The following is a 27,572-nucleotide window of genomic DNA, read 5'->3' on the forward strand; positions in this document are numbered from 1 at the left end:
CAAGCTACTATATCCCCGTGTATTAAAAAATGTAGCCATCAGTTAATCCTTGGATGATTTTGGCAGCCCCCTGCTGAAGGTGGCACACACTGAGTGCAGCTGATAGCCAGGGAAGGGATGGTAGCTGAGCAAATCCTCTCTCTTGTCACAACTTCAAACATTCCCCTCCTTACGCCTTCCCTGTGCTCCCCTTCAGTTGCGATTGATCTCTCATTGTCCTGACTTTATATTTATATATTAAGATTATAACAAATCTTTCCACTTACATTTGGCGATCTGTTGATTACATATTGCTTGATTTTCTAAGTGCCTATATGTTTAATTTCCTTGTGGAAACAGATTGCCTTGTTGGAAAACTTGCCTTCCCTTTGCTTCTACTTTCTCTTCCCTATGACAGTTACTTATAGGGAAAGTGCTAAAATACCGATAGAATGAATGAGTGACATTCCAACGAGAAGGGGAAAACCTGCCTTTGTGCACAATGTGCTAAAAGAAAGAAACAGAATTGTTAGATGTAAACACAAATTCATTTAGGTCAGTTGTATTTAAGTAAATCACATGTGAAAATGTTTATGTATGAGAAGTTAACATTTATTAGGTCCCAGCCTATGGTATGTCTTTCACATGAAACTTTTCATTTGATCTTTGCAATAGCACTTAGAGGTAGATACTGTGAACTTTTTGTCCCTAAAGAAAAGTGGAAATGAAATCAGTTAGTTAATATCAGACAGCCCAAGAATGGAGCCAGGCTGTATGTACAAGGCCTGGTTAACATCATACAGATGCTCATTACAACCTGTTGCCAGAATACTTTGAAATCTTGACCTGGTACACTTAACTTTCATGAATATTTAAAACTGGGAAAATCTAGAATATAGGAACTCATACAGGGAACTCATTGCATTGAGAGTTAGAGATTATAACAAGATTTTTACACAGGCACCAAATCCTGTGTACCCATTTGTTTATTTGTCCACTCAACAAAGATTTTTTTGAGCTCCTATCCTAATCATATTATGAAAAGTCTGTCGAGGCATTATACATACATAAAACCTTGTCAGGAAGGCAAATTGACCTTCATGGAAAGTTGTAACTCTTGATAGGTTTCTGGGATCAAGTGAGCACATTGATCTTTATGCAGTTGGGATAATGGTTATGAGAAACTTCTGGCAACACTCCCTCTTTTGACGGTTAAAGATTTCAATTTAGCCTTAGTAGTTGAAAAGCTTTAATCTTATGCTATAAGATTCAGGTCAGTAGAAGACTGTCTTTGACCTTTCCACTTCTAGTTCCTTCTCTAATGTCCATCTTTGGTTTTAAAAAAATTAGGTATACAAGTGAATAACCATTTTGTTTAATTTGGGTGTAAGTTAATCAACTGCTGGTACATTTGATAGTCCCTTTTGGTATCTGAAATATTATTGTCTATAGAATAAGTTATGAATCATGTGTAAAATATTCACTGATATTATGAGTGCAATTGAGAATATTCTTTATAAAGAAAGATAAAAAGTAAAGAGAGGGCTCTCCATGGTGGGGCAATGGGTTAAAACACTGCATTATGAAGCTCCCTGAAGACATTGCAGCACAAGTTCGATCCCCTGCTGGGCAGGGAGCTGACCCACATGGAGTGACAGACCTCTTCTGACCTGCCTGCTGCTCCCCTCAGCAGTGTACTTCATCAATCTGCCTGTTCTGCTCCCCACTCTGTCTCTAGTGAAACCTCTCATGGCCCTTGCACCTCTGGCCTGTACCCCAGTTCTGTAAGCATAAATAAATAAAAAAAAAAAGGCCTTAAAAAAAAAAAAAAAGGTAAAGAGAGACCTTCATAATGATTAAAAAAAAAAAAAAAAAAAGGAAAGAAAGAAGTAAAGACCTAACCATGCTGAAAATATTTCCAGGAGCCTTCCCTGGTGGTGCAAAGGGTTGAGGTCCAGCACAATGAAGCTATCCACAGCTACTACATCACAAGTTTGATCCCCTATCACATGGCTCAGCAGACCTTTCCTGTTTCACCCTCTGCTCCACTCAGCAGTGTTTTTCTGTAGATCTGCCTGTCCTGCTGCTTATTCTGTCTCTGGTGAATCCTCTCACAGACACACATCCCCCACCTCTGGCCTGCACTCTAGCTCTTGTGTGCATAGATAAATAAATCTTTAAAAGAAACAAAAATATATCCATCTTGAGTAATGGTTTAAAGGGAAAATATGCATAGCAGTGAAAGCTTTTTCCCCTTTGTTCTTGCAAATTCTTTCGCTGATAAAGGGACTTTGAAATACACATAATCCCTCTTAGTGTCCACAGGAGGTGCTTCCAGACCTTAAGACATTGCCTACCTTTCCAGCCCTCGTGATATATTTGTACAGAACACTGATGTCTAGACTGACATTATGCTGTCCTATTTCGGGACAACCTTGTGCTTAGGACAGTTTTAACTCTCTTTTCCTACCAAGCTCTCACATTTCATTATCTGTTACCATCGATTCCTGTTCTCTGCTAAGTGATTCTACATATTAGTGGTTAACAAAGTATGCAATTCCTGCAATTATGTCAGTTATCCAGTGTCTTGTATCTAAGGCAACACAATCTATTAATCTGGTTTAAATGCACATATTTCTAGAGCATCGTTACTATGTGGAAATGCCCATCACATGTACAATTTAGGAAAGAGAATTTAATTAGAGCCAGGGAAGGATTTCCATGCTTCCTTCAGTTTTCAGACCACACAATATAAGCAGAAGGATATGGTGCCAAGAGCATGGTGTTTAAAAACACAGCTCCTAGTTTAAAGTTCCTACTTTGTTCACTTACAAATGTCATTGAGTTTTTATTACCTAATCCATAGAAGGGGAAATGATGCTTACTTCCCATGGTTGTGTGAATGAAGCTCAAATGTGATGTTATTTGTGAAAGTACTTTCAAAGCTAAGGAACATTAAAACACATTACAGCACCATAAAGAACATAGGTTATTACTATAGAAATTGAAACTGAGACCTCATGATCAGCTCTCCAAGGAGCCTAACAGGTTATATGTTTTCTGAGAACTACAAGAGGACTACAAGTTCGCAAGAAGCTTGTGTGTGGAATAGTAGGTCACACACTTTTGTATTATTGGATCACTGATATTCCAAGGAGTACTGGTCCTTCTTTCCCTCTGTCTGGAGTTAAGCTGGTCAGACTGGAAGAGCCACAGGAGAAAAGAAGTCAAGTTCTTGGACAAGAAATTTTTATTGTTTTATGTGTTCTTATGAACTAAAATAAAATTTTAGAAGGTAGGGGTGATGTCTTATTGTTGAAAGTTAATAGAGGGTGGGTGCTAACTGGTATCCTACTCAACTGAAAGGTTTGGACCTAATCCTGAAGGTGGGAAGGCCGTTCAGAGCTCATTAAAATGCCAGAAAGACTTGAACAATTGCAGTGTCATGCTTAATAACACATAACTGCATATGGAATTGCAAAGAGGTGTGTGCAATGTATGTAACACTCTTAATTGGGACAACTCCAGTATTCCAATAACAAAAACAAATGGCATGTTGTCTTCTCAACATTGATTTTGTATTAAGAATGTCAGATACTCTGTTTCATAGAAGAACAAAACTCTGTTTTGAATCTATTCTCTCTGAACACCCCATCTGCTCCCTCTTTCAATATCCCCTCTTATCCTACTCAAGTTCTGTTAGGATCTCCTAAAGACATATGTACTCTGTGTGTCTATGTGTGTGTGTGTGAAAATACAGTGTGTGAAAATACAGAAATATATATATTAAAACATCATGTTATATATTAAAGTATATACATATTTATATTCATAATTAAAGGATAATTTTAAATGAGTTCTATGATGAAGTATAATGTAAATAGTATGTGTCAGAGTTCACAGTGTTTAAAAATAATTCAAGTAGGTATTACTAATTTGGTCACTTTTATTTAAATCTAAATTCCATCTCCTCCCCCTTTTTTTGTTTGTATTGTCAAAAACTTAAGGTAGGTAGACTAAAATGAGATATTAAGATAAATTTCAACTAGTATTCTTGAGTTACAGATATGTACAACATAAAATTTAGACAGAGTCATTGATATCTTCCTTTTTCTGGCCAGAATTTGGAACCATATAACCAGGCATAATGTGTGAAGCAAAAATTAAAGATTAATCAAATGATTGTCCTTTTTAATCAATTAATTCTCAATTCTTGATAGCTAACCAGGGCAAATCCTAGTACAGATGCAGAAAAGATTAAAAATAATGGCTCCAAAGAGGGGTCTTAACTTCAAATTCTTTTGAAAGGTTGTCTGACACTTCTAGTACTATCTGATACCACAGTTACTGCAGCAATCAGGAAGATGGAGCGTTGAATGTAATATGGCACTCACAACCGAAATCTTGATTCCCCAGTGGAATCAAGATTTGACCACTGCACAAAGAAAGGAATGACTGTTACTAATAACATGTGATTGGGTGGCCTTCAGGATACCATCTCCTGCAGCAGTATCTTTCTGTTAAAGTCTATAAATTGTACATATGGAATTTTTCCCTTTTAAACAGTGCAGCATAGTTATTTCTTAAATTTGTAAATAAGCATTTGTATTTTGCAACTTAGCTATGAGTATGCCTTACTTGTATTATAAATCCTTATAGGTTTCTGACTCTTAGTTGTATCTTAGGGAGGGCATACACTTTATATTTGTAAAAGAGGTTTGAAAAATGACAGCAGATGCTATTAATAAGAGACCTATTTATCCCATAACAAACAGGAAAAATGATGCAGGGCTGAAGATGCAAAATGGGACTTCCAAATACATGTAAGCTTTTCCAAATTACTCTAGGCAACAGGAAGTAAAGCCCTCACCTAGCAGTTCTAGAATCAGAAACAATAAATGTCACATAAGAGAAGGTCTACTAGAAATACAATAAATTGTGACCACCCACTTACCAAGTTATCCAATCCATTGGGACATTTGCCAAACCATTATTTTGGTATCAACCCTATTGACATGTCTAATTCTGATTTCTTTCCAACTTTATTTTTTGGATCTGATTTCATCAGCCTTTTTTAATGTGAAATTTACTTGTGTAGGACTTCAGGTTTCTATTAATTTTTTCTAAATATCTTTTCAAGTAACTCAAAATTAAGAGCTGGGCAATGTTACTAAAAGAATAATTTAATAGCATCTGGTGCTTATGGGGAAATCTGTACATTTCTAATAGCAGTAAGCCATTTGGCAAGCCTTTGTTGACTTGAATGGTACAAGACTATGGGCGAAATGATCAAGGAAAGATAAAATTGACTTGTAAGAAATTAATGGAATAAATCCTGACTTAACTATTTAAGCATGGGATGATACCTGTAATAGTATACCACCATTGGATATCAGTTTGATCTATCCAGTATCTTCCATATTTTATTTAAATTTTCTATTAATATTCACCAGGGCAGGTACTGAGCACTTGACATTGAATATTTAGGAAGTTTCCCTCATTTTGGTGTTACTATCACAGAGCCAGAAAATAATCACTGTGACTTCCAAGTTCTATTCTTTCAGTTTCATATAGTTAGTCACCTTTTCTCTGAAAAGAAACTTAATACTGCCTACAGTAGGAGTTTTGTATGTGGTATAGCACAGTTTTATGTTTCTTTCACTTTTTCCAGACACTGAACTGGGAAAACAGGATAGTGTGAGGAATGCAATTTTAGTATCTACTGTCCCTGAAGGTAGAGCAATGGAAGAATGTTCACATCCTTCTGTTTTTTCCCCACATCATTAGGTTAAGAGAACAAAACATCTGCTTATCTCAGAAAACAAAAGGGGCTGAGGTAGAATTAGCTGAACAGGCACAAAAAAAGGACAAGAAAGTTGCCCTTGCTTGGGCTCCCACCTACTTCATGTGCTAACTCACATCACAGTTTACTTTCATTATTGGGCTTCTGGGAAGGACTTCATTTCATTGTTGCCTCAGAGGAGACTAATCCTGGAAGAGCAATTTCAAAACAGGAAAACAGGGTCACTGCCCAGAAGTTATTGTTTATCATTTAAAAGCAATCCTTAGATCTCAATAGCCCAAAATAAAGATGGCATTACTGGGATTTGTTTTGCTACAGGATGAACTCTGTGTGTGTCCCTGACTCTCCTTGGTCTTTCTAGAGGTAGAAAGGACCTCTCGTTGTAATTCTCTTGTCCACCAACAGTGTTTCTGCTACAGGGCAACCCAGTGTGAACTGTGGGTCCTCACCCGTGCACTTAAGATTCAACTGTATTGTAGACACACACAAAAAGGATCAATAATAGGTTTATTTACAAAGGGAAAGAAAAGAAACAAGCCAGGAAAAGAGAGAGAAAGAGAGATACAAGTTAGCTAGTATGTCCTACCAGTTCCACTGAATTAGAACCCTAATAGCACACTGAAAGCTGACAAGAGACAAGCAACCAGCCACCAGCCACGAGACCAAGGGAGAGACAGAGCCTCAGCTCAACATGTCTCCTTCATATAGCTCCAAAGTCTCTGTAGCTTCAGTGACTGGAGTAAGAGGTGGGGTCCACAAAATCTGTATCTGTAGAATTCGTTCAGGACATCCTTTCCCCCTAACATTTCCATATTGTGTGTGTAAAAGTGTTCTATGGCCATTTTTGAGTTGATTCGGTGCAGTAGTCACTTGACACTACATTGCTGGTGTAGACATTCTGTTGGAATAATACCTATTGAGAAAGGACCACAGAAGGCTAACTCATCAGTTGGGGCTGCATGAGAATGAGGGCTTTTAATATTAAGAAAGGCTTGGAGACAACATTGCCCATCATTTCAAAGAATAATAAGAATTCTATGATAGCACATCTGTGTTAAATTCAGAGTTGAGTAGATCAACATTCTCTCAAGCAGCCTGGGAGGACAGGGCTGTGCCCATTTTCCATGGTCCTGGTCGAGGCTGTGGAGTCAAATGTGAACTGAGAGAGCAAGGCTCTGGGATGGTGGCCACCAACCCTCCCCTTGGCTATCATTCTTTAAAAGTTGAGAAAGGGACAGCATGAAATTGACCCACTAATAAAGCTGTTTCATTTCCTATTAATTATGAGAATATCTCTAAAAAGCTGCCAGTTGGCTAATGCTAACCTGTTTTTAAAATGTGAGGAGAGGGATCCTGGGAATTCACATCTGGTGAGGGCACATTTTTCCTTTAGCAAGAAAAAGAAATGACTGTCCAGGCAGTTCATTTGGTATCATTATAATAAGCTAAGCTATTTCTTTCTAACCTGCTGAGATTCATGGAAGAATTAACTGAATATTTGCAGCTAGGGAAGCCAGGGTAGACATTTTGTGCTGATCTTCCCACAAGGTACAGAATGAAGGGTCCTTTTAATAAACTGAGAGATAACTTCATAGTTGGTGAAAGATCAGATCCCAGGATAGTTTCAAAACCAGTTGAGATAAGCAAAAATATAAAATGAAAGCTTGAAGAGTGAGATAGATGACTTTTAGAAACCAAGAAACAATTTAAAGCATATTTATTAATAATTCAAAAGCAATGCAAATAAATGGTACATATTTGCCAGAACAACACATTTGGAGGATTATGAGAAAATCTTGAAGGACTTAATTAAGCTCAGTAATGGGGTAAACACAATAGCAGATGAGGCTCAATAGAGAGAGGATGGAGGCAATATATAATGAACAGTTTGGCGGCCTGCATTTAATGAGTTCTGAATTAGCCATGCTTCTCAGGAAGAGATCCCCGCTAGTATCATAATAAACTAGGCGAGGACATTGGGTAAGATAACCTAGGTCAGTGAGTTACTCAAACATTTGCAAAAAGTGGATGGAATTTATCAACCCAGAGATCTGTGTTTGAAAGCCTTCTGGAACTGGTAAGATGTATGATAATGAGCTTTCCCTGGTTCTGCAGTAATGAAACTCTCCTAATGCAAGTCCAGTAGGTCATTACAAAGAAGGGAAGTATTTTACATACATCAGTGCCCTGACATTTTTTAAATAACATAATAGTTTATTTTTACATCATTTTGTGCCCTTTTTCATCTCAGTTGTAATCCCCGTGGGCTTCCCACTACCAATTCACCCATGTGCTATCACCATACTCCAGTGCACTTCCCCCCTGCATTTTTGATTCCCTACTCTACCCCCATAAAATGTCTCTGGTATATAGTTGTTCATTATTACTATTATTTTCTCCCCTGGTCCTTTATACTCCTGCTATGAGTGAAACCATCGGTATTTTTTCCTTTTCTTTCTGGCTTATTTCACTAGCTCCATCCACATTGCTGCAACAAGCATGTGTTTATCTTTTTTGCTGAATAATATTCCATTGTGTATATGTACCACATCTTTTTAATCCAGTTATCTACTTCTGGGCATTTGGGTTGATACCATGTCTTTCCTATTGTAAATAAGCATAACACCCTGACATTTTTGGTGCCATATTTCTTTCAGAAATTGTTCTTGTTTTGTTTTAAAGAAATCAGATGTTAACTGCATTATTGAAGACTTGTGAGAAGATTCTGATCATTTCTCTCCCTCCCTCCTATTTCTTTTTTCCCTTTCTGAAAGAAACCATCTTCATTAATGAATTCAGTATATGGCATTCCCATGCTTGTTTCATATTTTTTCTAGATATGGGTATACCTGATTACATATTATTTTGCAGGGTTTAAAAATGTGATAATTTTCTAGCTAACATTTAACTTTGTTGTTGTTGTTGAATGAATTAAAACTATTACTCCTTACAGTGAGGGAGAATGCACACCTCGAGGCCTTGAGGAACTATGAAGTGTCTTACTAAGAGGGTGTGAGAAGCTTGTTATAGGATTTAGACCTTGGTGACATTGAGGAGGGGTCCTAGGAAGCAGAGCTTTGTATTGAATTGGGTGCTGTCAGGGATCAGAGACAGTTACAGGTTTCTTTACATAGGAGTGTCTTAGATAATTTCTCTGCGATGTAGTATTTTGAACGGTGGTTGTTCTTTGTCTTTATCGCCTTTACTGCCTTAATCACCTTTGTCACCATCATTTTCATTATCTTTTCTTCCTCCTTCCTCTCCCTTTTTCTGTCCTTCTTCTTTTTTTTCTATTATAATTAGTCTTGAATCTTTATTGTATGTATCTCTTGTAGTAACAGTGTCTCCCCATTTTATTGAGCTGTAACTGACTTATAGCATTGTGTTAATTTAATGTGTACAATGTGATGATTTAACATAGGTAAAGATTGTGAAACAATTGCCACCATAAATTTAGTCACCATCCTCATGTAGTTATGAATGTTTTTTTCTTGCCATAAGACCTTTAAGATCTAGTCTCCTAGCGAGTCTCAAATATACAATACAGTATTGTTGACAGTAGTCCACGAGCTGTGCATTACACCCTTAAGATGTTATTATAACTGGAAATTTATACATTTTAACCACACATTTCTTATAAACAGCATTCCATCAGTTTGCAGTATTTATGCTTTTTTAAGCTGAACATTATGTTTTGTTCGACTTCGTGTTTAGGCTGAACATTATATTTTGTTCAACATTATGTTTTGTGTGTTTATCTGTTTCATCTTCATTTTGCACATTCTGTGCCTAGATAGATCATGATCTACTGATCAGTGGTCTTTTCATGAACATCTACGTTCTTTTTTCAATATATTTCCATGAGTATGTTTTTTCAATATATCCCCATATTACTATACATATTCTTCTGTACGTTTTGGTGCTTATGAGTATGTGGGTCAGGGTCTATTCCTAGCACCACGCATGTTTGAGACATGGCTGAATATGACTAACTGTTTCCACAGGGTCCTCCTTTCTTTGCTCTTTCCCTATCATAGAATAAAATTTCTCACTGCTCCTCTCCAACACTTGGTGTTGTCACAGTTTTTAAACATTTCCCAGTTTGAGAGTTATAAAATATAATCTCTTGTTTTCCATTTAAATTTTCCTGAAACATTTTCTTTTTAGAGAAATTGAGCATCTTTTAGGAAAAAAATTTCTGAAACTCCTAACTGCTAGGTTACTGTTTCAGAACTTGGGAAACTCTCCAGTGAGGGACTTTTTTCCTGCTTGTTTTCTATCCTAATGAGACATTAGCTTTGATGAGAAGGGGTTCTACATGAAGGGAGGGAGAAGGCTGTAATGTGTTGTGGGTTACAAAGCAGACCATGAGGCACTTCAGTTGTCTCTTTCTGATTGGCAGAGGTCTTGGTAAGAGAGTCTGGTTTAGGAGAAAGTCAAATCTGACAAGGAGATGGGGTTGCTACCTGTCAGTAGTGCTGCTTGAAAGAAAAGGTTGCAACTTACATTTTCCTCTGGCAGCTTGTCATATGTATCATTGGTAAGTAGATGGAATATGAATACCAAATACCTAAATATCACGCAAGCTGTGGAGGAGTGAGAGCATCCAAGCCAGACCCTGCTCTTCCCAAGTGAACAGACCATCTGTTGGACTCCAGAAGTTACTAAGCTTCTTCCTTCATAGGACCTACTTTTTTCTATACATGATCTAGTCAATACACCTCACTGGCTTTTATTTTTGTATGTCAGCACACAAAAGCCTCTGATAAAAGAACTGAGTTGAATTTCTGAATAAAAAAAAAGTTGTTAGTAACAGATCTCTAAAGGAATAATTCTGAAATTCTTTTCTCCATATCATTACTCTAAATAGGCTACAGAGATCACATTGTAATGTGCAAACATAGTTTTCATCTTATATTAAGAGCTTGATACTTCAACATGGCCAGTCTCCTTCAACAGGAGATTCTGCTCTTAATAGCTGTGATGGATGGGCAGTCTACAGTTATTTTTCCTGCATAAGTGAGGAAATATCTCAAGGTAGAGAGTCATGGTTGCATAATAAATCATATGCAAAGCTAGGATTGGGATGCTCTAAACTCCCATGTCCGTCCAGTTCTTCACTGACTAAGAGTACTTCCTGGAATTTCTGCCAATAGCTAGCTCCTGGCAATGCCTTACACTCCATCAACAGACAGACAAATATTTGGGAAGGAAGAAGAGGACATTTTCCTGATTAACCCCCTGGAAACTTTACACGTTGTCTTCACAGTCACACCGGTATTTCGTGAACTGTTCCTTGAGGATAGTTCTCTAGCTTGCAGTGATCCCTTTCGAAGTTTTGAAGGAAGAATCTCTGTTTCCCTCATCTTTGCATCCTCATGGTAGTCACCTCCAGCCTCCCATTAAAAATGGGTCCCTGGGGTGGTAGGTCATTTTTATTGGTGCTCCTGTGCAAGGTAGGACCTGCTGAAGGATAACTCTTGGTGCCTGAAAAGTATGATTTCTGTCTGAATAGGAAACACTATACCTTCCCTAATACATTATTTTTCTTTATTTTGTGAACACTGAGAACTGGATAAATGATCATTTCTTTAGTCTTTTCCATTGTGTAAGGCATTCTGATTCAAGTTTGCAGCCAACCTCTAACTACACAGAGACCTTTGACACCTATTATTGTTCTGACTCTATTTTTCCTACCCTTGTTTGCTGTCATTCTGATTTCCTCATTACCTTATTTTTTCCCCATTATAGAGTGTATACTTTAATAAGCCATCTCAAATCCTTTTGGAATGAAATCTCCTTCTCCAAGCAGTGTCTTAAACAATGCTGGCTGAAGGACTCCCACAAATAGTACTGCACAGTTATAATGGACTTCCACAAATAAACAATAAGTGCTAGCTGAATTACTCTTTCTATACAGAGACCAAGTTAGTGAGGGGGCAGTTTACAATCAAGTTTTTATACATTAAGACGAGGCCAGGGTATTTCCTTATTCAAAAAATTTCCTCTTCGTTAAAAAATAAATACACTTCTAGTTCCAGGTTTTTTTTCCACCCAGGAATAGATAAGATCATCGGTTAAAGCACCAATATGTTTCCAAAAAGTGTGCCTCATGGGATATTCCTTCTCAGAATAATATCCAGTGCTACCTTAAAAAAAAAAAAAAAAGGTTCTGTGCTCACATATGTGGAAATGTGGAATTAACTAAAGTTATTTAGATTTTTCACTGAGTCTTTAATATGCAAATAGATTCTGGTTTTCCCAGAAAGGGAGAGTTTAGTTTTCTAAACTCCTTTGGCCCCAGAGTCTGGTTTATGGAAATTCTGCTGCTCCTCCCCTCTCCACTCCCTACCCCCACTCTCCCAATCCTCAACATTATCAACAGCATCATAATGGGAGAGCAATGAATTCCTTAGGTTATCTTCCAGTGCAGGCTTGGTGAGTTAACTCCCTAGATGCCTGGGCTCTGTGCAGGGTGGTGGATAATGAGCCCAGCAAACCAGGACAGATGTGGTGACCTCATTCCTCCAAAGTGTCGTCCTCCCTTTGCTAGATGTTCACTGGAGTTGCTGGGTCTGCTCACAGGGCAGCGTCTCATTAGAGGGGCTGTAGCCAGTGGGCTTCAGGCCACCAGCCCCAGGTCTTGTTGATACTGCTGGTCAGTACAGTCTACCAAGGTAGAGCAACTACCCAGAGGGCAGAGGCCACTTTCTTCATTGGTGGCATCTAAGGAGGATTAGGAAATTAATTTTATTTTTTGGTAACAGTTTATTTTATATTTTTACTTTTTTTTTTCCATCTCAATTGTAGTCCCCACGGGTTTCCCATCACCAAGTCACCTGTGTGCCATCACCATAATCCCGTGCACTTCCCTCCCCCCTCACCCCCCGTTTTTGATCCCATTCCCCACTCCACCCCCACAAAATGTCTCTGGTATATGGCTGTTCATTATTCTTGTTATTTTCTCATCTCGTCCATTATAGTCCTGCTATGAGTGAAACCATCCGGTATTTTTCTTTCTCTTTCTGGCTTATCTCTCTAAGCATGATCTTTTCCAGCTCCATCCAAGTTGCTGCAAAAGACATGTGTTTCTCTTTTTTGGTTGCTGAGTAATATTCCATTGTATATATGTACCATATCTTTTTTATCCAATCATCTACTTTTGGGCATTTGGGCTGCTTCCATGTTTTTCCAATTGTAAATAAAGCAGCAATAAACATGGGGGTACAGGTATCTTTTTCAATCAGTGTTTTTGTGTCTTTTGTGTAGATACCTAGGAGTGGGATTGCTGGGTCGTAGGGAAGCTCCATGTTTAGCAGTTTGAGGAACCTCCAAACAGTTTTCCATAGTGGTTGTACTAGTTTGCATTCCCACCAGCAATGCATGCGAGTTCCTTTTTCTCCACATCCTCGCCAACATTTGTTGTTGCTAGTTGTTTGAAGATGTGCCATTCTCACCAGGGTGAGGTGTATCTCATTGTGGTTTTAATTTGCAAGGAGATTAATTTTTATAGGGAGAGTAACCTACAACAAAATGAGGATTTAGGGTTCATTTTTCTTTTAACTTAGAAGGAAACTTAGATTTAGTAGGAAACAAAACAGCTGGCAAAATTCTCTTTGCAAATGATCAGCACAAGAATTTTTTTTTAGGCAGTGGTGAATCTTGGTTACTTAAACATAGGTTTCTGAAAGTAAAATATTAGGTACTGTTAAACCCATTCATCCCAGATGAGCTATAAAACCCAGTATTCCTTTTCAAGTGAGAATTTTTATTATTATTAGTGAGATTCTTATTTTTAAAATTCTTCAACTTAGTCCATGAGGGAGTTTATTTCTGGCATATGTGTGCTAATGCTCTGCCTCCTTGACTTGCATCAAACTACTTTGTTTATTGTTTAAATAGATCAGACCATGGTCTTTGAAATCATCACCCTGCAGGGTCTCCTTTATATTCAGAGGAGAGGAAGACATAATGTGTTCTGGAAACTCACTAAGATGGGGTTATGGAGCCCTGTAGGCTGACCATCAATTCAAGTGTATACTTTAGCACTGAAGGAAAAACATCCAAAGTGATAGCAAGGTTCTGAGCCCAAGCTTCCCCCTCCTCTTAATAACTAAGAATAGGAATAAGCCAAAGACATAAAGAAGTTAGAAAGGAGGTTACCTCCCCCCCCTTTCCTTAGTTCTGTAATGTCATAGCCACAGTCCCCAAATTATATTCACAGGAACGCTTCTGCAACTTTCAAGTATGGGGTGCTTGGAAACAACTCTCCATAGATGGGGGATGTGGCAGATCCCAGTATGTAGGGTAGCAGGGTTTGTCCTTGTTTTCTGTGACGCTAGCCATTAGAAACAGACAGCGACAAACTTTTGGAGATAGGAACTCCTCACCCACTGCTTTAAGCATTAGGTAGTCAGTTCTCACTGCCAGAAATAGTCTGCCTTTTTGCCAATGGATTTGAACTTGGAAACACACCTGTACAATGAGGCAAGACTTGCCTGGGGAGAGTTAGGAAGAATGTGTCATGGCACCACACCCACTGAGTACACAGTAATTGAAGCACAATGCCAGTTGATACAGGTATATATTATGAATTACGAAGGAGGGAAACATGTCATACAATAAGCATTCCTAGCCATTCATTGGCTTGAAGCACAGAGATGGAAGAAGAGTTAGAGCATATAACCCGGGCTCCTGCGTGGTAAATGGGAAATGATGCAATAGCAGTGTGATGTGCAATGGTAGCTCGTGGGTCTGTGGGCTGTTCCTCTTATGTTCTTAGTACCTTACACAAGTTTTATCTAATCGATCTGCCTTGCCTTGTGAGGTGGCAAGGCCCATTATCCTCAATTTCGTAGATGTGGAAATAGAGAGGTAGAGAGGTTAGTTTACCTCCGGTAGTTCAATGAATTACTAGCAAATCCAGACGTGATACCTGTTTTTCCATCTCTTACTCTATTCATTTCAAGGTATACTGAACCTTAGCTGAGCAATATGTTGTTTTCATTATTGTCAACTGTCCTATTGTTCTAGGTTCATCAGGGGCCTTTTGTTTTTCTTGTGATCTTAAATAAGACGCTTAATCTCTCTAAGGTTATCTGCAAAATAGGTGTAACATTTGTGCTGTCCAGGGATGTCTTAGGTCTTATATGGAATGACTATTGTTAAACCTCTATAAGAACCACAAAGTTATTTTAACCAATGTTTTACAACTTATTTTAAAATATAAGGTACTTTTTATACTTAAAAATTTTGACAGTTCAGGAAAAAATATGACTTATATATGCATGTTTTTAAGTGTAATGACCTTTGAAATTAAATGTTTATTCTGTCTCACACACACACCCACACACTAATATCCAGAGTTATAGATATTTTTAAATGTTTAAGTTTTATACAGAAGAATGAACTTTATTTATCACCTTATTCTGTGTCAGGCATACAACATATGTTAAGTATTTATTGAATGGATGATGGATGGATTCACTTTGTGGATAATAAACTCCATGGTAGGTATTATAAATATCATTGTGTACTAGTTAGATTTTGAGAGAAACCAAGACCTAATGAGCCTGTAACAGTAAGTGTTATTGGTTTTAGTCATCAATATCAATCTATCCATTTTATCTATGTACTCACTGCCTATTTAACGTCCTCTATCCTTTTCTACTTTTGAATTTATTATAATACTGGGATAAAAGATGAAACTTTGTACTTCAGATGATATATATATATGTATATCTATAATATATATAAACATATACATATTTTGTTAAAATTCCTTATGATGTAGTTCATGTAACTTTCAGATGTTCATTCATTCACCGATTCACTTATGAACTTAGGTAATAAGTGCTTCAACATGTCAAGCATTATCTAAGAATTATGTAAATATTTTTCTTTCCAGTGGTTTATTCTTTATATAGTCGTGAAAAACTGTAATTTTGTTGAACTTGTATCTCTATCTGAAGATTCAGTCATATCAGATTTTAGCTGTACACTAAGGTCACTCAGGGTAAATCCCCTTTGCAGAGGAAACTAGAATCAGGAGGAGCTTGTCTATTTGATCTCACCTGATGATGTGCAGAGGAAGAGGACACCTCTCCTCAGGTGATGGCTTGATCATCTAAGTGGCAAATGCATGAGAGAATAGGGACAATCCTATGGGTTCCTGATAACATGTTATGAAATAATTTGAAAAGTCAAGTTTATGTCTTCTATCATTTTATTAACTTAATAAATTTAAGTTAATAATTAATTTAAGTTAATAATTAATTGAAAACAAAATTTACTCAGAAACTACAAGTAGAGTGAAAAAATATTTGGGCAAATTATTACAAGTGTACTTCTAAGAATCATATCTTTTCCCAAATCTTCTTTATTCACCTCCGGTGTTTCATTATAGGCAGGTGGGTACACTCATGTTATTTTGTACTTCTTTCATGTGAAATATTCTTGTTGTGCTTTTCAAAACGAAACTTATCATTTACCAGATCAGAAGTCCCAATATGTCTGCCAGTGGGTCCCTGTATCCCAAAAAGTTCAAAAATGTATAATGCCCCCTGTGAGTAATTCCATATTTTTTTAAAGTCAGAATTTTCCTTCCAGTCTTTGTCATTCTTCACTTCACTGGGGTAAAGACAAAATTCTTTTCACCTGGAAACACAAAAATACCAGCTAGCTTGGGTTCTGACCTGCTTTGAAGAAAACACAAAGAAACACAGTGGAAGTTCTCCAATCCTACCATTACTGTAATGGCTGCAAATGTCACTGAGGCAGCCTACAGAATGCTTCCTGAGTCTAATGATGTCAAATGGAAGCAGCTTCATTACTGAAAAGATTGTGACATTTCTTTATTTAACAATATAATAAATAGAAAATAACATTTGTGTAGGTGGTGCCAATGAGCAACATGCTCCTTCCTGAATTTACTATTGAAGAGGGCAGAATCATTCTATGGTCATGAGAAAGGAAAAGAATAAAAAAAAAAGTGGGAGAAGCACAAATTCTTAGCTGTATCGATGAGTAAAAAAAGGTAGACGGTGAGTTGAGACACAGAGACATACCAGGAGGAAAAGTGAAGACTTGGGAAGTGAGGAAACAGAAGTAGTAAGTGGAAAGGAAAGAAAAATGGATTGGGAAATAGAGGGAAAGGGATATTAAGTAGACCATATGGAATGAGGGAAGAGGATAGGGCCGAAAAAGAAAACAAGAATGAGCAAGGCAGGAGAGAGAGGAATGCAGGTAAGAAAGGTTATCCTCCCAGTGGCCAGCCAGCTGCAGCCTCTCGGCTAACTATGTATGGCCTGTTCCATTTTGGTCTGGCAGATAAAGTGCTATAGAAAAAGCCTATACCACCCAAGCTCACTGAGGTATGTGATGTACATCTCTGGCTGCCTCCATCCAATGGAGACAGGATGGCGCTACCTGTCATTTAAGAGAAGACTTGTAGTCCAATTCTGGTTTTTTTTTGTTTTTTTTTTTTTTGTTTGTTTGTTTTTTTACAAATTTTAGCATGTATCAGAATAACATACAAGACTTGTTAAAATGAACAATCCTGAAGCCCATCCTTGAGTTGATGATTATGCAGAGATGGGCTGGAATGTGAAGTTACCGTTTCTGTAAAGTTCCCAGGTCATGCTGATATTGTTGGCCCAGGGATTCCTGCTCTAATCCTTGTGTTAGGCCTCGCTAAAGTTCTGAATAGGCATGTCTCTGTAAAAAGTGGAAGGACAATCAAACTCAATCCTACTTCCGGTAAACAGAGAGGTATAGGTCGATAGCACAGTTGTTTACAAAGTACATTTTTATTTCTTAAACTGAATCTTTTTGGAATGCCAGCTTCATTTTGAAAACAACAGAAAAGAATATGATTTATTTAAAAGCTAGCTACCTGGTGTTTTTTCCTAAAAGTGTTTTCTATTGATAATTTGGTTTGGTTCAACTCCCTGAAATAACCTTACTTGTCATGGTTGTTAGTGGACTGTCAGTCATGTCAGCTGCACCTGTATCTGAGCATCACCTCTGGCCACCTATGGGTGACTGCTAAGGTAACCTCATGACCTCCACCTGGAACCCCTGAGGAAACTTACCCATAGGTGCCTGCCACCCACCCCATTCTCATTCCCAATTTTCAGTGAAATTGTCAAGTTCTTCAGTAGCTTTTCTCCTGGAGAAGATGAATGTTGTGGTGCAGGTGAAATGTTGAGAAATCTGTTACTAAAGATGTTATTCTGCCTAAATACTCCATCCCAGACCTGAGATCTGTTTCTTTTGTATCTGTTAGTGGTGATGAGGGTGCACAGTTCAAATCTTCCTCTACTTGTATCCTTGAATCTGTGATTGATTCTGAATATGGTTAACCAGTTATTAGCCTTAACTGTGTAAGCTCCATGCTTCCTGAATAAAAGTTGCATGAAAGTTAGAAAAAAGTTTCTCTTTTCCTACAACCTAGCATTTGGGTTAAAGAGAGCAAAGTGACTGGAAATTGAATGTGCTGGGAACACCTTCAGAATACAATGAATTTGATTTAGAATTAGCAACTCTTTAAATTGTGTAATAGTTTGATTTCCCACTGTTCTGAGGATTACATCCTTGCACTCAAAACCAAAATGGGCAGAAGATTGAAAAATCCACTTTTTTTTCACCAAACAGCTACAATAAAATTTCATTCTATTTAGTTCTGACTCATGCTAGAGAATTTACAGGTTTTATAAAATCTGTATGTATTTGATGTGGATGACAAAGTATATCAGGAAAAATAAAATGATTGAAAGATGGAAATGTATATTGCATGCCTCGCATAGTGTAGCACACAGCAAGTGTTTACTGAATATATTTTATTGTGTTACAGCATTCTCTCTTATTTGAAAGAGTCCACAGTTCTTGGTTTATGGAACTGTATTAAGTGAAACTGGTGCACATCTAGAGCAATTCCTTGATTGTATGAACCCATGGTAACTGATAAAGTATTAGTCATCAAAATTAAAAAAAAAAACAAACTGTTCACAGCATGGATTGTTTGTGCTTTGAACACCATAGGAACTTTTTAAAGTTGAAGTAACATTGCGCAGAACATATATAAGTTTAGGTGTGTACCAGTAAAATCAACATGCATCCCTGCTACATTAGGTTTACCACTACAAATCCAACTCTGGCCTTCACCTTAAAGTTATCCCTTGCCCTAATTTTCCCACCCCTCTTGCCCCTTCCCTTCTGGTAACCAATAGTTGTTCTTATAGTCCAAAAGTTTATTTTTGTTCTGTTTTATTCACCTGTAAGTTTTTTTTTTCTCTCTGTTGTTCACATGAAATCACAGGGTGTTTGTCTTTCTCTATGTGATTTATTTCACTAAGCATTATACCTTCTAGATCCCCATCCATGTTACTGCAAATAGCAGGCTTTAAAAAAAAAAAAAAAACAGGTGTGTGTGTATATACCCATCTTCTTTATCCATTTGTCTGTCAATAGGCAATTAGATTGTTTCCAGTTGGCTATTGCAAATAATTCTGCAATAAATATGGAGGGTGCCTGTATCTCTCCAAATTATTGTTTTTGTATTTTCAGGCCAAATACTCAGAAGTGGAATGACTGAGTCATACAGAACTTCTCTTTTTAATTTTTTGAGTAATCTCCATACTGTTTTTCATGATAAGTGTGCCAATTTATACTCCCACCAATAATGTATAAGGGTAAATGGGAACTTGTTTTCAAAGAAATCCTATAATGAATTTTCTTTTAAAGTAAGCCTCTCTGTAGTCATTTAGATCAGATGATGTGATGTCGTGGATGGGAATTCTTCCAAATTCCTCTTAATAACTAACAAATAGTAATCAGTGCCAGAAGAGGTAAAACAGGGTGCAATTGCCCCCTCTTCCCAGACCTTGTTGCCCTAGCATCTTTAACTATTTTTTTCTTCACTTCCGATTGTGATACTTCCCTTCTTTTCAGCACAGCCTTGGTCCATCACACCATCACCTTGTTTTTAGACTAGAGCAGATGGGGGCTTCTATTTCTGCTGCCTTTTTGCCTACTCTCCATGTGGATGACCCATTGCATGTGTTTGGGGTTAAGTGGAAATGAGCCCATTTGCAGACCTACATGCTGAGTGAGCAGCTGTAGTCAGAACGTATGTCACAGGGTGGATTGCCATGAATGGTGAAATTCTGCTACAGAATTGCAAAGGTCTTGCATACAGCTCACTGTGGAGAAATTCACTTAAAGAGAGATGGCATGAAAAGTTAACAAGCCATTGACTGCTACTCTCTAGCTTATTCAGGGAATCGCACCACAATAGGACATTGAGTGTTCTATGCACTTTTTACCTGCTTAAAACTAGGAGAGTTGTTGCTTTCTGATTCAGAAAGAGGAACCGCTCAGAAGGTAGTAGTGAATAACTATTGGATATAAGGTTTTTCCAATGTCTTCTGAATTCCCAAAACTTTAATTCCTATATAATAGCTTTGCATGAATTTTGTAACAACTTGCCTTAAACAGGGGCTCATAAACAAGTGAACTTAACATTTTACAGTTCTGGAGGGTAGATGTCCAAAATTTGACTTAGTGGGTCTCAAGTGAAGGTGTTGACGAGGTTTCATTCCTTCTGGGCATGTTAGGAAATCTAATTCTCTGTCTTTTCCTCTATTCTTTCTTTCACTTTTAACTCTTTTCTTCATATTCCAAGTCAACAGTATAGCATCTTCCAACTTTTCAGCTTATTTTGGTTTTCTTGTCTTCTAGCCAATGTTCCTCTTAACCCGTCCCTTTTATATCCTATATTTTTATGATATGTATTTAAATTACTTAGATCAAATTTCTATTATTCTGTTATTTTATTAATGCATACTTAACCATATTTTTTTTTACTATTTTTTTTTACCTTGCCCTGTACCTTTTATGATGATAACAGACCTATATTGACACTCTATGTTACAGATTCATGAGGAAATTAAGGTGTTGCTTTTTAGTTTTCATCTTGGAATTACCCTTATGACTTCATAATATGATGTTCTGGAAAGTTCTTTGTGTCCCTCTTCCCTCATAGGGAGGAATTTAATGTTTTAATAACAAGGCTAAATGTAAAAAAATAATTCATACCTCATACTTGCCTATTGTTTTGAGTCCTGTATGTGCCAACATCATATTTTATAAAGCAAAATTTCAAGTTAAGGTTAACAAATGCTCCACTGTTATTGTTTTGTTTTATGTCACTTTAATGTTTCAGGAAAGCTGCATACTATACACCATTATTACTGGTTTTTAAATAGGAAAAAATGTGTGCTTAAGATGATTAGTTTAGTTATTATGTTAAATTTTGAAATAATCAAAACTATTTCATTGTATCAGAAGGTTTCAACATTTATAATTATTTTGACTACAATGGAAGATATGTGCATTGCGGGGTGTGGGGGGAACAGTTATATAATTAAATAAAAATAAAGAAAAATTGTGTGAAATATACCATCCAGGAAAAAAACTCACAGATTTTACAATATACATATACTTACATATTTTTTTTTTCGCAGTGGAAATATTCTTTTTTTTTTTAAATTTATAACAGTTTATTTTTACATCATTTTGTACACTTTTTTCCAACTCAATTGTAATCCCCACAGGTTTCCCATCACCAAGTCACCTGTGTGCCATCACCATAATCCCGTGCATTTCCCTCCCAACCCCCTTACCCCCGTTTTTGATCCCATTCCCCACTCCACCCCCACAAAATGTCTCTGGTATATGGCCGTTCATTATTCTTGTTATTTTCTTGCCTGGTCCATTATACTCCTGCTATGAGTGAAGCCATCTGGTATTTTTCTTTCTCTTTCTGACTTATCTTGCTAAGCATGATCTTTTCCAGCTCCATCCAAGTTGCTGCAAAAGACATGTGTTTCCCTTTTTGGGTGCCGAATAATATTCCATTGTATATATGTACCACATCTTTTTAATCCAGTCATCTACTTTTGGGCATTTTTTTATACTTACATATTTTTAAAGGGTTATAGTTGTTGTGGTTTTATGACTTTCTGATCTAATCTTTTAAATTAACTATATTTTATAAACATTTTCTATTATTTTAGAACACCTTTATTGACTGTATAGTATTTTATCCTATGACTACATATAATTTATTTTTAAAATACTCTAGCAGAAATTCCTAAAGCTATTTCCCTAGAATAATTCCCCGGAACAGAAATTTGTGAGGGCAACAGGTATTTTTAAGGTTCTTGATACATAGGAGACTCAGACATAATCCAGAAAGCAATTTCACAAAAGAGAGTTACTGCATTTATCTTCCTTCCCAGGTAAACATCACATTGATATAATTATTGTGTGTTTTGTTTTTCAATTTTAGGTTACCTTGCACCCAGAAACCTTCCCAGTACTGGCTTCTTCCCATTCCTGCAAACCCTACTCTGTGACACAGACTCTAAATGCAAAGACACACCCTACGGGCCACAAGATCTGCTTCGCAGGAAAGGGATTGATGACGCACTCTTTAAAGACAGGTAGGAGCACTTCGAAGTGGGCTCAGTTGTTTTGAGAGATCAGATCTTGTTTCCTGATGAGGTATGCAGGAAGCCATCCTAGGCTAGTTATACAACTTAGTTTTACATGTGTACTTGGGTGATGATCTAAATATGAATGAACAAGTAGATATAAACTAGAATATCAATTTTTTGTGGGAATAAGCATAATGCTCCTTGGGTAAGTTATCCAAGTTTTGCTTTCTCAGCTGAGTGGTTAGAGATTTGAGATTATCCCAACTCAAATTATTAGTGACACATTGCCCAGAGACTCAGTCACAGGCACAAGATATAGGGACACATTAGGGACATGTTATAGGGACATATTACCACTTTCAAGAATGTCGTGTTTATATTACACTATATAGGATTTCCAGATAGAACAAATAACCAGAAAATGCAAATAAGGAAATTAAGAGCCTAGAAATCAAAGTAATTTAAGTTGAAAGTATACTTAGTTGAACAACCTTTAAGTGAGGTTAATATGTGTCCTATTTTATGGTATGAGAAGCAGCTAAAGAGTAAAGATAGAGAATCCAGATCATTACAACCTAACCATTTACAGCTTTCATTTTCTTCCTGGGATTCTAATGCTAGAGATACCCCAGCAGCCCACTTGTCTGAGGAACTGAAACCACACGATAACCTGAATCAACTATAATCAGATATATTTGGTTCCACAACATTACCTTAAATCTCCTTTAATATCATTATTATAATTTTGGCTAATAAGTGACATTGGTGAGACTTTAAGCAAGTGCTTTAGCATAAAATATAAAATGTCAAGAATTGTCATGGGATATGATGTAGGTCTAACATACTGTGTTGATAATTCACATTGATTTTGGTGCTTTAATAAGTTATTTAGGCTTGATTCCTAAAACATTCTGCTGTTTGTTCATTTAATTGTTAATTTATTCAAGAAATAATGAATGAGAAATTTCCATGTGCCAGGCCCCATTCTAGGCATGGTGGTTCACAGCTGAAACAGACAAAATTTGTACCTTTGTATTACTTGCATTATAGTGGAAGAGTAAATGAAAAATGAGCAACCACATAAGTAAGTAACAGAATGAATAATATATAAGCGTGTTAGCAAAAAATAAAATCAGCAAGGGTAGAAACTGAGAAGCTGAATTTAGTAGGGTAGGAGAGAAGACCTCTGCTAAAAGGTGACATTTAGGTAGAACCAACAAGGACAGAGAGAAACTAGTACCAGGATGTGTCTATTTGGAAGAGAATGCTGTAGGCAAGGAAATAGCCAGTGATTCTCAGGTGGGGGCAAACCTGACTATTAGAAGAACAGAAAGTCAGGTAATGAGGCTAAAATATATGAGCAATGATGAGAGTGGAAGTGGATATATCAAAGAGGAACACAGGAGAGAGACCACACGAAGTTGAACATGTAGAAAGGGAATGGATTTGTATTTTTAGTATAATGAGTTTTATATTTAGTATAATGAGAAGCCATTGGAAAATTTTAGGCAGGAAAAGAGCTTGACATACTGTTTACGAGACTGACTTGTGCAGGCACATGCAAGCATTACCCCAACTAACACTAGTTGTACTTCTTGAAGGAGGCTCAAAGCTTCCTAAAGCCTACCCCCTCCTTTGTGGTCAGTGCAGAGGTACAGTGGAAGCATGCCGTTTCTGGACACTCAACCTGTTCACAGGTGGTCTTTGTGCCCCTATATGAGTGATGAATGAGGTGTGATCTATGCCTTTGTCCTAGCAGGAAGGGAAAATATTAAATCAGTAATGATGAGAAGAGACAGTGCAATGAAGGGTATCAGAAGGATGTTAAGGCAAGACAGTCTCCATATTTAACGTAGAAAGAGAGCTTTCAATTTAAGTAACCAGGTAAGTCTGTAAGAAGAGGTTAAATTGACATAGATATTTCATGAACTAGGAGAGGATATGAGAAAAAATGAATAGTCATTATTTGTGCATTGAATTACAACTTCATCTGTAGCTAATTGTAGTTTTTTTCATGAAGAACTGAAAACTGAGATGGTTAGCAACAACAAAGTACATAAATATACTTCCACCCAAAGGAATATCTTTCCATGTAATGTGGTAAAGAATCAAACTCATGCAGTTGCCTGAGATCAGTCATTGAGTTAGTTCTGTTTATTTTTAACTCTGCTGCTTTTCCTCTAGACAGGGGACCATGTCTGCTTTTCTTCATTTTATTCTAACCGCTAGGTCCTTTGTGTATCTCAAGCTGTATATTGCTCTATATTCAGTGTTTTCTCTAAACTGCCAAGTAATTGGAGCTTAATTTAGAAAATTATACACAATAATAAAATTGCATTAATGACATTTCCCTCCATGCTTTTAACTGGAATGCTTCATATAGCTGTGTGATGAAATCTGGCACACTTTCTGTGTAAGCCATCCCACTGAATTGTTTCCCTTTGGTGATGGAAGATTCACCAACACGACCTCATTAAGAAACAGTCTTGTTTTTGTTTTGTCAGTAAGGGGTGAGGGGATGCCAACACAGAAGTCCACCATGTTTACTTTAATAGAATGTTCTTCTGAAAATCATGATTACTCTGCAGTCCCTGCTTGCTGGCTGTCACCATGGGTTGTGATGTGTCCTTGCCTTGGAACCAACCTTCTGTTATTAAATTCATACTTCTCTGGGCATTAGCTTCAGGATGAGGTGCTGGGAAAATCAACTCTAACTGTCTAAAAAAATCGATTACGTTTATGGTTTTCTTGCTCATTTGCACAACGGATGATCCAGCCTCACAGGACTTAGCCTTGCAGTCCTCCTTCCCTGCACTGCCTCTGAGACACACCAGAACAGTGGGGGCCCCAGCTCTGCCATTGCTCACACAGCCGGTGAATGGCAAAGATCAGCTCCCACAACTCACAAGATCATTATTTGAGGGCGTGATTCTGCATTCCTGCAGATCCTGTGAGGGAATTGCCTCTGTGGATTTGCTCCCACTCTCTGTTTTCCAACCCAGACAGCTGCTACTACTGAGTGGTTCTTACAAAACTTGAAACATAGCTAATCACATTTTATTCAGGGGTAATTTGAAAGTGTCAAGGCTTTTGTTACTATTGAAAAATAAGAATGAATTAAAAACTGGCCCAAAGATTTTACTGGGAATGGAAGGTGAGTTGAAGTCAAACAATATAGGTCCTTATTTGACTATAGAAATGATCAAACTGTACTAAACTGTATTAAACTTAATACAGTGTCAAACTGTATTAAGTTGAGAGCAGTTTATCAGCACTGAATAACCATTTTAGTCAATGTTCATATAGAAGGAAAGGTTAAAATTTCATTTATCAAAAAACAAAATGGAAGCTGTGCTATATCGGCACAGCTGTTATCTCATTGGGTAAGAATATATTGAATGTGTACTACATGCTGGAAATTTTGCAAATCACCATAAATATAGAGGTAAGTAAGGCACTTTCCAAACCATGTACATACTTAGAGTCTCATGGGAGAATGGGAGATAAGTAAGCAGGTGAATTGCTATACAAGTTGGTAAAGGTGATGAGTATTTTAGGTCTCATTGTGCCCATAACCTTAGACAAACACATAGGGAATGGTTAGTTTCACAGGCATCTTAAGACATTTTTTCTGCCTGAGGACTATGGATCTCACTGTTGAATCTATTATTGGTGTGGAGGGCATTGTTTGGATGGAAGATGTCAGAAAAGTCCTAAAACTTAATAACAGAGAGGAATAGCTGGAAACCCTGTACAGTTAGTTTTGAGGCATAGACAGTTCTGCTATTGACGATTACAAATTTCCTGATAATGTTGTCCAACTAAGCTTCCTGTTTCAGGGCCTGGTAGATTATTATCTGTACAGAGTCATCTGAAAAATACTATGATGTATCTCCCTCAGTCCTTCAAGACATCAGTCCTTCAAGACATTTCTTCATCTGCCCATCATAGTGACTTAGAAAACTTTTAGAAATGTCTTGGCTTATATATATATATATCTCCTAACAGATACAGGTTCTTGATTAGTAAGTAGCCACCTAGAAGAGAGATGTATTTTAATATGGCATATAGGGATTATATATGAAGTATGGATAATGCTGAAGGAATGAAGGTCAGAATGAAGCACAAGAAAATTATGAAAAACTTAAAGTTTTCCTATGAATGACTTTTTCTGGGGGGTGGCCAGGATGAATAGCTACAGAAAACCACCAAAGGACCTGAATATGATCACAGCATCTTTGTTGTAGTCAAAAGTCAATAATGAATATTATCTGGGGCTGGGATCAGTGTTGGATCTAAAGCACTTCTCTTCTTTCCAGGTGTCACTACATCTCCATAGAATTATAAATCCAAAGAAAAGGGAGTTATAGAAAAAGTTTAACTCTTATAGATAAAAACAAGAAGAAAGTCAGAATTTTCTTTCCAGGATTTGCCATATGTGTCTTGCCTGCTAGGGATGCCTTTTATAGACAGAAAGTACTTTGGCACACATGAATACCACCTACACAAGCAGTCTTTCCCACTCACAGGAAACACAAAGACAGCCAGTGTAAATGTATAAATTCTACATTATGATGATATCTAGGTATGTGACATTTCCCAAATGTAACTTCTGGTAGCTGTGTCTGAGAAGAAGCAAAATAATTTCTCTCCCAGTAAAATTGAACACTTTAAATGGATGTTTCCCTTATTGAATTTCACTCCAAAATAGAGCCCTGTAATTGCCACAGAGGCTGAATCCACCTTTCCGTCTTACAGGAGAGACCCTAGGCTATCACCATGTCAAGGGGGTGAGTCCCTAAATGGTAGCTAAATGCTGCCTTGAGGCCACATGGAGATTTGATTCAGGCTTTCTTGTCTCCCCCAAAGGGTTGAGTTTTCTGTATTAAGTTGAACCCTCTCTCTGGATTTAGGAGGCATTTAGGTTTTACATAACACTTTAATGTATCTCCCAGAGATACCTGCTATGAGATACAGTTCTCTGAGACTCCTTTAGAACTATTCAGAGTTCCTAGAGGGGGCTTTGAGTCCATGAGTTGGTCTTACACAGTAAGAATGGAGATGAGTCATTATGGAGTAAGCCCACTTACCTATTATAACCTCAGTCAGGGTTTCTCTGCCTCAGCATTATTCCTTGGGGCCCAATTATTCTATGCTGCACTGTGTGTTGTAGGGTTTCTAACAGTGTCCCTGGTCTCTGCTCACTTGATACTACTAGCATCACCCCCCTTCAGCTAAAACAACCAAATATTTCTCCTGATGTTGGAAAATGTCCTCTGGGAGCATGGGGG

At 37.3% G+C, this 27,572-nt stretch overlaps 1 protein-coding gene across 1 annotated transcript in view; it reads left to right on the forward strand.

The window, feature by feature from the left end:
- The window catches only part of ABCA12 (ATP-binding cassette, sub-family A (ABC1), member 12), a 162,348-nt gene that overhangs the window by 29,657 nt on the left and 105,119 nt on the right, over positions 1–27,572 (forward strand). The window contains exon 3 of the mRNA XM_004674322.1: positions 22,134–22,287. Coding sequence (XP_004674379.1) covers positions 22,134–22,287 — 154 coding nt within the window. The remainder of the gene's footprint in view (positions 1–22,133; positions 22,288–27,572) is intronic.

This window comes from Condylura cristata, unplaced genomic scaffold (genome assembly GCF_000260355.1).
Source record: "Condylura cristata isolate star-nosed mole 26May11 unplaced genomic scaffold, ConCri1.0 scaffold00002, whole genome shotgun sequence".
In the NCBI taxonomy this organism is placed as follows: domain Eukaryota; kingdom Metazoa; phylum Chordata; class Mammalia; order Eulipotyphla; family Talpidae; genus Condylura; species Condylura cristata.